Raw genomic sequence first — 12,737 nt, 5'->3', positions numbered from 1 at the left:
ATGAGAGACAAAGAGTGAACCGAGACAGGGTGATAACAAGGGGCCCTCTGACTAAACAACAAGGCCAGGGGCTACTAACAAACCTAAACCCAAAGTATGTGCGGCTTGCCGCCAAAGGAAAAGAACAACAAAGGAAATGCTGACCACACGCCGACACAATACTTTTGTGTACCGGCGGTGACAGCATAAGCAGAACCCTCTGCAAAACACCAGTGACAGAAATAATAAGGGAATACAGCGGCCTAGGCCGACGGACGCGGCAGTGCCGCTACTCACGGAACCGGTACGAATACTGGCAAACGGACAGGAACTCCCAATGCTGCTGACACAGACTCTCAGAACTGGAGGACAGGCAGAATCCCAAACGACAGACCGGTGGACACCAAGAAGCCAGAAACTTGACCAGGCACAGGCAAAGGCACTGGACCTCAGGACAGGAATGCCTCATGGCAGGACACGGGATCAGACATAGGAATTGACACAGGGACTGACACAGGAATCGACACAGGAAGCTCAGGAACTAGCAGGAACCAAGCAGACTGGAAACCCAGAAATATCACCAGCGTCTGTGAATAGCACTGAGCCAGCATATAACAGAGAGGCCTAATTAATAATCTCATGCAGCTGCCCTGTTGCATGACTCCAAACTGACAAGATGCAATTAGCAGCCAGGTGAGGCTGAACACATGGGAACAAGCTGCAATTACACAGACTCACCAGCGGCAGCAACCAAGAGTACTCTTAAACAGAGCAACGGGAAATCCTGGCCTGCGAAACAACTTATAAACATAAAATACCTAACTGACATGCAAAACAGGAATGAGCCACAGCCGTGGCTCATAACAGTACCCCCCCCCTTGAGGAGGGGTCAAAGGACCCCAAAATACAGACTATCCAAAACAAGAGATACAAAAAAAAACCTGACACACTGGTCTAACAGACACGAAAACAGAAACAAGCTGCAACCACAGCTTGTAACAGTGCCCTCCCCCTGACGGTGGCCACTGGACACAAGATAAGGAAAAAAAAACTTTTTTTTTTTAATATCAAGGCAAGAGTCAAAAATTATTTATTTTTCTTCTTCTTCTTTTTACAAAGCTCTTTAGGTCTGACCAAGGTAATTCCCCAAATATTGTCTGAACTGATGGTACCACCCAGCAAGGCTGCGTTCAAATCAGAGACAGGTTTCTTACCCTTGGGAGCTGAACTTTCTGGCAGAGTACTATTATTAGAAGAAGAAGAAGTCAGAAAAGCACATCCTGCAGTCAAAACAACGGGCTGGGACTCTTGTGCCGAGTTTACAGTATTTGGTGGACTCTCAGCAGACAAGACGGGTGACTTAGAGGAACCTGAACCAATTTCTTTGGAACCATATCTTTTAATAATTGCATCACTGAATGCTGGGGGATCCTGAAGAATGGGATCTTCAGCTTTCATTAGGCTGGTCGCCCACTCAAAAGGCTCCCCTCTAAAAGAATAAATCCGATAAAGCACAAGGTTCTCTGAAGTGATGCCCAGAAATGGTCTAGACAACATAATAATGTAATAGTGTTTGTAAAGCGCCAGAAATTGGGCTAAGTCCCCATCAAAGATTATGGATGTTGAGATATCAGAGTCAGGATGTGTTTCCTTCCCATCTGACTGACTGGAGTGCTTTGCTAGGACCTGGTCACTATTGACCTTACTCGAGGCTGAGACTCTCTGAACCCCACCCGGGGCAGTGACTTTCTGAACCCCACCCGGGGCAGTGACTTTCTGAACCGCACCCGGGGCAGTGACTTTCTGAATCCCACACGGGGCAGTGACTTTCTGAATCCCACCCGAGGCAGTGACTTTCGGGAGCCCCGCTGTGGCAGTGGCCTCCGGTAACCCCGCTGGGGCAGTGGCCTCCGGGAACCCCGCTGGGGCAGTGGCCGCTGGGGTCAGCACCTCGGATTCTTTTACTGGGACCGAGCCATCGGCCTCCCTCTCTGAGTCGATAATTATCGAAACTTCTCCCGGGACTATGACTTCCGGGACTTTTGCTGAAGCTATAACCTTCAGCACCTCCACTAATGCTACGCCTCTTAAGTTCTTTCCTGGGGAAGCGACCTCTAGACCCTTCTTAGATGCTGCGTCTCTCGAGACCCCACTTGGGGATATTACTTCAAATATCCCTTCTGGGGTTTTGCTTCTCGAGTTCCCTTCTAGAACTATGGTTTTAGATACCCTTTCTGGGGTTGCGCTCTTCAAGTCCCTACCTGGGGTAACAGCTTCTGAGACCCCTTCTGGTATGGAAACCTGAGCTATAATATTTGATGTCCCTCTATAAGCTACAGCATCGGGTACCGTTCCAGCGCTCTTGGCATCGGGTACCGTTCCAGCACTCTGGGCATCGGGCACCGCTCCAGCACTCTGGGCATCGGGCACCGCTCCAGCACTCTGGGCATCGGGCACCGCTCCAGCACTCTGGGCATCGGGCACCGCACCAAGATCCTGAGCATCGGGCACCACTCCAGGACCCTGGGCATCGGGCACCACTCCAGGACCCTGAGCATCGGGCACCACTCCAGGACCTTGGGCATCGGGCACCACTCCAGGACCCTGGGCAACGGGCACCACTCCAGGACCCTGGGCAACGGGCACCACTCCAGGACCCTGGGCAACGGGCACCACTCCAGGGGCTTGCAACTTCAACAGGAACCTCAAGAGAGGAGAGAAACATTCTCTTTTGATTCCTGAATCTATAATGGGGCTCCCTTGCCCAAGGACCCCAATTATAGGACAGAGAGCTTTTTAGTGTGGGTTGTGTGACAAGTACCTCTGCCACAGTAGAGACAGGAGTAGGTCTTGTATCCTGACTCAACTTGGCCAGAGGGCAAGACTCGTCACCACACTTTGGCTTGCGCAACTCACAGGTCTGCAGATAGTGGCCTAAACCCCCACAATATAGGCATAAGTTTAAGTTTCTGCGACGCAGACGCTCCTCTTCTGAGAGCCTGGGCCGCAGAAAACTTTTAAACCTTTTCTCTTCAATTAAACCAGAGGATTCTCTTGTCACTATACTGTGAACAAGAGTCTCTTTAGAGATAGATGTACTCTCAACGACTTCTGGCAAGATGAGCAAGATTTTAGTCAGAAGGTTTTGCAGTTGCTTTAAGGATTGCTGCAAAACTTCTAGTCGCTCTGGTCTCAAAGCACTGAAAGCAGAGTTCAGGGCTGAGAGAGATGCCTGCAGGGCTTGCATAGTAGACATAGGAGGATTTAAAACTAGACAAGACAAGGCAAGACTAGACAAGGCAAGACTAGACAAGGCAGGACTAGACAAGGCAGGACTAAATTTTTGCTAAACAAAACAAGACTGTTTTTTTTTTTTTTTTAAACACCGGACTGGATACTAAACACCGGACTGGATACTAAACACCGGACTGGATACTAAACACCGGATTGGATTCTGCACACTGAATTCTAGACAAGACTGGATTCTAAACACGGATTGGATTCTGCACACTGAATTCTAGACAAGACTGGATTCTAAACACCGGATTGGATTCTGCACACTGAATTCTAGACAGGACTGGATTCTAGACTAGACACTGAACTGGGCCAAAAAATAAAAAAAAAGTTTTATTTCTTTTTTGTGGTATGGCTGGTGATAATGTTAGGTTCCTGGTGCTCAGAACAAGGGAGATGTTATGAAGCGAGTCCAGAGCACCAGGACGTAATGCTGGGAAAGGGGAATGGAAAGGGAATAGCCCCTGGCGCCCTATCTCCGTTGTCTCGCCCGTGCTGTCAGTACACTCTTGCGAGACTATGGTTGCTTGAGCCCATGGCAGCCGCGTTTGAAGGGCGGATTACGTCTGCCCAACTTCGATGCCCCCTCAGGTCTTAATGAGAGACAAAGAGTGAACCGAGACAGGGTGATAACAAGGGGCCCTCTGACTAAACAACAAGGCCAGGGGCTACTAACAAACCTAAAACCAAAGTATGTGCGGCTTGCCGCCAAAGGAAAAGAACAACAAAGGAAATGCTGACCACACGCCGACACAATACTTTTGTGTACCGGCGGTGACAGCATAAGCAGAACCCTCTGCAAAACACCAGTGACAGAAATAATAAGGGAATACAGCAGCCTAGGCCGACGGACGCGGCAGTGCCGCTACTCACGGAACCAGTACGAATATTGGCAAACGGACAGGAACTCCCAATGCTGCTGACACAGATTCTCAGAACTGGAGGACAGGCAGAATCCCAAACGACAGACCGGTGGACACCAAGAAGCCAGAAACTTGACCAGGCAAAGGCACTGGACCTCAGGACAGGAACGCCTCACGGCAGGACACAGGATCAGACATAGGAATCGACACAGGGACTGACACAGGAATCGACACAGGAAGCTCAGGAACTAGCAGGAACCAAGCTCAGAACTCAAGCAGACTGGAAACCCAGAAATATCACCAGCGTCTGTGAATAGCACTGAGCCAGCATATAACAGAGAGGCCTAATTAATAATCTCATGCAGCTGCCCTGTTGCATGACTCCAAACTGACAAGATGCAATTAGCAGCCAGGTGAGGCTGAACACATGGGAACAAGCTGCAATTACACAGACTCACCAGCGGCAGCAACCAAGAGTACTCTTAAACAGAGCAACGGGAAATCCTGGCCTGCGAAACAACTTATAAACATAAAATACCTAACTGACATGCAAAACAGGAATGAGCCACAGCTGTGGCTCATAACAGACAGTAGGAGAATTTTGACCGACTGAGCTGCTTTTGGGGAGGAAGTATCGTCCAGAACCACTGTGTTTAAGTGTTTTGCAGAAATTCAGCACGGGAGACAGTCCCTGGAAGTCAAGGAACACTAAGGCTGACCTGTTTCCGCCATCACTGAGTACAGCGTTGCTGCACTGTGAGCAACCATTGAGGTGGACGCCAGGGTGACCATGGCCCAGTTAGAGAAGGAGATAGGCATCTCATTGGGATCCATCCACTTGATACTCCATGAAAACTTGGACTGAGAAAGGTTTCTGCATGCTGGATGCCCTATCAGCTGACTTAAGAGTAGAAGGATGCTCGGGTGACTTGGTGCCGCAACATGCTAGCCAGGTTCGATGGCGGTCACTTAAACTCTGTCTGGGAGATCATCCATGGTGATGAATCCTGGATCTACAGTTTCTACCCCAAGACCAAACAACAATCGGCCCAGTTGGTGGCTATTTTTGTGGCCAAGACTGGTCATGTAGCGACAGTACCACTCATGCAGCGGTCACCGTCACTGGGGACTGATACACCAACCAATGCTTGTTGCATGGTCTGGAAGCCATTTCCAGGCGCCGTCCAAGAACTTGCACTCGTTGTGCCCTTCTCCATCACGACAATGCACCTGCCCACAAGTCCGGGAAAGTGGTGTCTTTTCTGGACCATGAATGCATCCAGGAACTTGGTCATCCGCCGTACAGTGCAGACCTGGCCTCCTGCAACTTCTGCGGGTTCCCACAAATCAAGCGCAAGATGTGTGGGATTGGTTTTGGTTCACTGAAATCTACAGTGGAGACCTTCATCCAGTATGCAGAAGACATACCTGCTTCGTAGTGGTCCAGCGGCTACACCAAGTGATCTGAGCGCAAGGAACTGTGCATAGACTCCTCTGGTGAATACTGTGAAACAATATAATATCACTTTGTAAATATAATACTGTTTGTGCGTCCGGAAACTTACTGCACACCCCTCAGCGTTTACTGAGCAGAATGCCGGAATCATGAACTGTTCTGCACTTGTTTTAGGAAGGAGAGACCCCTCTGCACCTAGCTGCGGCCATAACCGGGGACATGGTCCACCGCAAGGGGGAGGACGTGCGAATTGTCAGACTGCTTATGGAGCATGATGCTGATATCTCCTGCAGCACAGCACAGGTAAAGGGGGATGGGATCAAGCAACGTTTATAGGCATAACGGAAACATGCGTCTATAAGAGAGTGCTCACTAACTCATCCTGTGCCTCGCGCCTCTGTCAGGGACAGGTCGTTTCTCCTTCTCAGTCCTCTCTCACCTCCTCCAGGCAAAGCATTCCGGAGCATGGCCCTGACAGCTAACACCGTCTGCAGATGGCTTTAATACGTGGTAGCCTATAGCTACGTTTGCGCAATTCTTTTGGGAGGGTTCCTCCTTCGGCCCACGCTGATGCACGCGCAGTATGTACATCGGGTCCACTAACTACCACATTTGCCGGGACAGGGCTTTTTCTGAAGCTCTGTTCTTGCACCCAGAAGTTTTCAATGCAAGCAGTATTGTTACCGCATTGCGAGTCAGGGAGTTTTTATCACGTCACGTAGGGGTCTGTTTCCCTTGTGCTTCATCTGAGACTTTGTAAGTGTTTAAAACGAATTCCTGTCCAGTTACAGTCCCAGCCCAGGGTCCCTGGTACACTGTGAGTGGTGTTTCGCTGCGTCTGCCATGCAAATAAGATGCAATATTTACAGGTTGGTACGCTGCACCTCTCGCCTCTTGGAGTGGCTCAGTCATGCCGGCATCTCGCACCATTTGGCGTATGGATATGAGGACATATCTGTACATCTTTATACAAAGGGCCCCATTCAGATTTGTAAGCGGCTGTGCAATTCCGTCTGATTAATATTCTAATGGCGCAGGAGCCTCTGTAGGAGATAGACGCCTCTTGTTGGGTCTAGGAAATCTGCATCCGACGATGGACACCCTGGATTCATCACGCTTTCAAAATTGGGGTGACACGCCCCTGTTTTGAAGGACGATGCCGCCCTGCTTTGCATCCCCCCCCCCCCCCCAAACGGCCAGATGGTCTATCATGCTGCGGCTGACAGGGGGCTACGAGCGATATAGCAAGACCCTTTCTGTATATGCGCAGTACAGGTATTGCACCTGCGCAGACCCCCTACAAATATGAACCAGGCCCAGAGTTACCTGGGTGAGCTCCAGAAAAGCTTTCTGTAATTTAGCAATCTGACCCAGACCACTGAAAATAATGGGGTGGGACTGTGGTCTTCTGTTTTACTTAGCTGAATGCTGGAGATACACCGTATCTGATTCCTCCTACATTCAGCTTATAGCACATCGCTTCTAAAAAAAGTTCCCTAATTCTTCCTATGTGATTTTGGTTTGATAAATAGGCCCCTAAATGTTTAATAAGTAGCCAGGTTATTCATTTAGAGCCAAGACAAGTGCTTTAGGGATTTTGCAGTTTTGGAGAACCTCCAACCATTCTTACCACACGATAGTTTCCCAAAACAGGAAGCCACGAGGACGGCGTTGGACTGGGGTATGAGGGGCCCATCATGGAATGAAATGGTAGGGGGCCCAAGCTTGAGGAAGGGGGGGTGTTAGAGAGGACATGCAACAAACACGTCCCCTTTATAAAGGAGCCAGCAGGGTTGTGTCAGGACCGCTCACTTTGATTGGCTGGAGGGCTGATCTTGGCACCCAACTTTATCCATGATCCTGCTCAACCAAATTACTGACCCCTGGAGAAGGGGGTACGGCCCTCAGGCAATGGCGACCCTCAGGGATTTCCCCCTGTGGGCCAGCCCAGCCCTGCACAAGGAGTCTGATTGTGTAGAGAGATTGCAGCACATCAGGAGGGTGCAGGCCATCTAATTTCCCCCCATAGAGCTATATGGAAGCATTAAGCAGAAGGTGAGCATTTTGCACGTATTGTGTAGTTTAGCTGTGTTTTTGGAGAACCAGACAAAAAAAAATTCATTAAACTCCATATTTTGTTGCTGCGCCACTGATTTTTCATATGGTAAAGAACCCGTCGCAACACTTGAATTCCCCCTATAGAGTTGAGGAGCAGCGTCAGCCTTTTATTATATAGGATAGGTACACATGGGGCATAAAATAACCTGCAATATAAATTACTTTATGAGACTTTTGGAAGTCTCCGGGATTCAGTTAACATATAAAGGATTCCTGCTGAACTCTCATGAGGTAACCTGCTAATAATAATATATATATAATGGACGTAGATTTACAGATGCTCCATAGTAAGATAAGTGTGATGTAGAAGTGAAGGCCTCGTCCATTACTGTACACTTTCTGCCTGGCTGAGGCTGCCGGTAGCTCAGAACGCTTGGCATGTAAATCAATGTTAAGTGTTAAGAAAATATTTACTTGGCAGGTTACAGCGCTTAGACCACTTGTTGACTAATTAGAAGATTTGTGTCTACACGTCCAGCATGCCCCCCCCCCCCCCCCCCCAGGCCCCCATCCCGCAGACAGGGATCAGCGCAGTACATAGACCCCCGTCTCGCACTTCTGGCTGTTTATACTGAATCTCTGTGTTGTAAACGCGACTCAGGACTTGGCTCCGGCTACAGTACAGTACCCCCAACTCCCTCCCAGGCACATCACTAACACATAGAGTATACTCCGGAACTCCAGAGGGGCAGCCCGCGCCTGACAGACACTCTTATGCCGATTGTGCAAAGAAATAGACTGCAACAGCTTAGGAGGAGGCTGGGCTGGGTATCCGGACTCTGGGTTGACAGTGTCTAGGTCGACACACATTAGGTTGACACCTATTGGTCGACAGTGAATATGTCGACACAAGAAATAGGCCGGCGCAGCCATTATGTCGACATAAACAAGGTTGACATGCGGTTTTCACTTTTTTCTTTCCTTTTTTTTGAACTTTTTCATACTTTACGATCCACCTGGACTACAGTTGGGGTGACGGTAACCTGTGCCGAGCGCAGCGTAAGCAAGGGACATGGGAGTATGCGAGGGGACGCGGTGCACTAATTGGGGTTCCCGGTCACTTTACAAAGAAAACGACACCAAAAAAACATAAATAACTCATGTCGACCTAGTGGCCGTGTTGACCTATGTCCTGTGTCGACCAATAGGTGTCGACCTAATGTGTGTAGACCTAGACACTATCGACCCTGAGTCCCAGATCTGCTGGGCTGCAATCCCCCCTCCCCCCCATTAGCAGCCTGCGTGTGCGGCATCGCTGGGCACCAGTAAACGATGGTCAGTGTGCTTGGTTGGATGGAAATGCTTTCTCCATCCGATACCGGGATTGCGATGTATCGTCGTTGTCAGCCAGTGAAGGGTGTATAAATCCCCAGGTCAGCCGGCCTCAGTGAAGGGCCACTGGGAAAGTACTCCTGTGGAACTATAAGTTTCAGCAGGTCTGGCAGGCATTTACTAGCATGCTGGCACTTGTAGAACTGTTGAAAGCTTAGCACTCTGGATCTTGACCCACAAGCTACCCGTCTGTCTTATGTGGAGAGCACTGCCAGAGAGGGAGCTTCTCAGAACTCCTCGGCAGGTTCTCACCTCCTCCACAGCCAGCTGACGGTAGACTCTTTCCTGGGACAGTCTTGTATCGTACGTGCTGTCCCTGCATGATTTCAATAATACATTTGCCTGGTACGTCACATCTTATTGCAGTGAACAACAATGAGAGAGGATACGTAACAAAGTATTACTAGGATTTTCCATAAGTGTCCTGTGAAGCCTTCTTGGTAATTAGCTAGGAAAAAAACGCTTCCATAAAGAAGCGCAGAGCTGACGGTGGGGGTAATTCCAAGTTGATCGCAGCAGGAATTTTGTTAGCAATTGGGCAAAACCATGTGCACTGCAGGGGAGGCAGATATAACATGTGCAGAGAGAGTTAGATTTGGGTGTGGTGTGTTTAATCTGCAATCTAATTTGCAGTGTAAAAATAAAGCAGCCAGTATTTACCCTGCACAGAAATAAAATAACTCACCCAAATCTAACTCTCTCTGCACATGTTATATCTGCCACACCTGCAGTGCACATGGTTTTGCCCAACTGCTAAAAAATTTCCTGCTGCGATCAACTTGGAATTACCCCCCGTGTTCTTCTAATTAGTAAAACACATTGTTTTAGCACACAATTCACCAGGGAACCTCGGGGTCTGACTTTTATTACTGTCAGCCACTCAGAACATATTTCTGTTGCTCCTCCCACTCTGCCATTTTTCTGTGAATGTCTATCCCACATTCCAAGTTACCAAGTCATCATTTAAGAACATCAGTATAATACAGCAGATTATTTTTTATCTCACGCTAAATTAAATGATTTATAATCTATATCTTTTTATTGATGTATAATTTCTTATTGCTCTCCGCATATACCATTGCCAATAATGTGTAACTCAGAGAGGAAGCTGTGACAGTGCGTCTGTGTTATTATTAGGATACACATTACAGCGGTTCTCTGCCGGCTGAAGGCGCTGCTTCCAATTACAGCTGCATTGCCCACTCTGTGTATTATCCTCCTATAGTATAGTTTTGGGGTACTACAAGTCTCAGCATGTCCTAGCAGTATTTAGGGAGACAAAGAATGATTTTATTACTGTTACTATTATCATTGTGTGACAAGGATTCCATAGCGCTGTACAAGGGGATAACACTGGCAACAAAACCATAAGTACAGACTAATGCAGACAGTGTATAAATTCCCATACACATATAAGATCTGATTCAGGGCCACACGCGGTCCGCACGCAATGCTGATGGTCAAGTAGTAGAGCGCTTATTTGTAACTGCGCATGCGCTAACATTTGAGAACAGATAATGCACCTGCGTTACACAGAGTCAGCGCACACAGGCACTGCTGTGATAGGTGCAGGTGGTATCACAGAGGTGGAGGGTAAGTGATGGGAGGTGACTGGTATGTGGCCGGTAGTGCACGCAGCGGTATCAGAGAGGTGGCGGGTAAGTGATGGGAGGTGGCCGGTAGTGCACGCAGCGGTATCAGAGAGGTGGCGGGTAAGTGATGGTAGGTGGCCGGTAGTGCACGCAGTGGTATCGGAGAGGTGACGGGTAAGTGATGGGAGGTGGCCAGTAGTGCACGCAGCAGTATCAGAGAGGTGACGGGTAAGTGATGGTAGGTGACTGGTATATGGCCGGTAGTGCACGCAGCGGTATCGGAGAGGTGGTGGGTAAGTGATGGGAGGTGACTGGGAGGTGGCCAGTAGTGCACGCAGCGGTATCAGAGAGGTGACGGATAAGTGATGGGAGGTGACTGGTATGTGGCCGGTAGTGCACGCAGCGGTATCAGAGAGGTGGCGGGTAAGTGATGGTAGGTGGCCGGTAGTGCACGCAGTGGTATCGGAGAGGTGACGGGTAAGTGATGGGAGGTGGCCAGTAGTGCACGTAGCGGTATCGGAGAGGTGACGGGTAAGTGATGGTAGGTGACTGGTATGTGGCCGGTAGTGCACGCAGCGGTATCGGAGAGGTGGTGGGTAAGTGATGGGAGGTGACTGGGAGGTGGCCAGTAGTGCACGTAGCGGTATCGGAGAGGTGGCGGGTAAGTGATGGTAGGTGACTGGTATGTGGCCGGTAGTGCACGCAGCGGTATCGGAGAGGTGACGGATAAGTGATGGGAGGTGACTGGGAGGTGGCCGGTAGTGCACGCAGCGGTATCGGAGAGGTGACGGGTAAGTGATGGGAGGTGACTGGTATGTGGCCGGTAGTGCACGCAGCGGTATCGGAGAGGTGACGGGTAAGTGATGGGAGGTGACTGGTAGGTGGCCGGTAGTGCACGCAGCGGTATCAGAGAGGTGACGGATAAGTGATGGGAGGTGACTGGTATGTGGCCGGTAGTGCACGCAGCGGTATCGGAGAGGTGACGGGTAAGTGATGGGAGGTGACTGGTAGGTGGCCGGTAGTGCACGCAGCGGTATCAGAGAGGTGGCGGGTAAGTGATGGGAGGTGGCCGGTAGTGCACGCAGCGGTATCAGAGAGGTGGCGGGTAAGTGATGGGAGGTGACTGGTATGTGGCTGGTAGCGCACGCAGCGGTATCAGAGAGGTGGCGGGTAAGTGATGGGAGGTGGCCGGTAGTGCACGCAGCGGTATCGGAGAGGTGGTGGGTAAGTAATGGGAGGTGGACAGTAGTGCACGCAGCAGTATCAGAGAGGTGGCGGATAAGTGATGGGAGGTGACTGGTATGTGGCCGGTAGTGCACGCAGCGGTATCGGAGAGGTGACGGGTAAGTGATGGGAGGTGACTGGTAGGTGGCCGGTAGTGCACGCAGCGGTATCAGAGAGGTGGCGGGTAAGTGATGGGAGGTGGCCGGTAGTGCACGCAGCGGTATCAGAGAGGTGGCGGGTAAGTGATGGGAGGTGGCCGGTAGTGCACGCAGCGGTATCGGAGAGGTGGTGGGTAAGTAATGGGAGGTGACTGGTAGGTGGCCAGTAGTGCACGCAGCAGTATCAGAGAGGTGACGGATAAGTGATGGGAGGTGACTGGTATGTGGCCGGTAGTGCACGCAGCGGTATCGGAGAGGTGACGGGTAAGTGATGGGAGGTGACTGGTAGGTGGCCAGTAGTGCACGCAGCAGTATCAGAGAGGTGACGGATAAGTGATGGGAGGTGACTGGTATGTGGCCGGTAGTGCACGCAGCGGTATCGGAGAGGTGACGGGTAAGTGATGGGAGGTGGCCGGTAGTGCACGCAGCGGTATCAGAGAGTTGGCGGGTAAGTGATGGGAGGTGGCCGGTAGTGCACGCAGCGGTATCAGAGAGGTGGCGGGTAAGTGATGGGAGGTGACTGGTATGTGGCTGGTAGCGCACGCAGCGGTATCAGAGAGGTGGCGGGTAAGTGATGGGAGGTGGCCGGTAGTGCACGCAGCGGTATCGGAGAGGTGGTGGGTAAGTAATGGGAGGTGGACAGTAGTGCACGCAGCGGTATCAGAGAGGTGGCGGATAAGTGATGGGAGGTGACTGGTATGTGGCCGGTAGTGCACGCAGC

At 50.4% G+C, this 12,737-nt stretch overlaps 1 protein-coding gene across 3 annotated transcripts in view; it reads left to right on the top strand.

Moving 5' to 3' along the window:
• LOC134927139 (serine/threonine-protein phosphatase 6 regulatory ankyrin repeat subunit B-like) overlaps positions 1 to 12,737 on the top strand; it is a 223,420-nt gene that overhangs the window by 111,131 nt on the left and 99,552 nt on the right. For all 3 annotated transcript variants that reach the window (XM_063921203.1, XM_063921202.1, XM_063921201.1), the window contains one exon: positions 5,767 to 5,895. In XM_063921203.1, coding sequence (XP_063777273.1) covers positions 5,767 to 5,895 — 129 coding nt within the window. The remainder of the gene's footprint in view (positions 1 to 5,766; positions 5,896 to 12,737) is intronic.

This window comes from Pseudophryne corroboree, chromosome 5 (assembly GCF_028390025.1).
Source record: "Pseudophryne corroboree isolate aPseCor3 chromosome 5, aPseCor3.hap2, whole genome shotgun sequence".
Taxonomy (NCBI): Eukaryota; Metazoa; Chordata; class Amphibia; order Anura; family Myobatrachidae; genus Pseudophryne; species Pseudophryne corroboree.
This window is presented reverse-complemented; position numbering and strand designations above follow the sequence as displayed.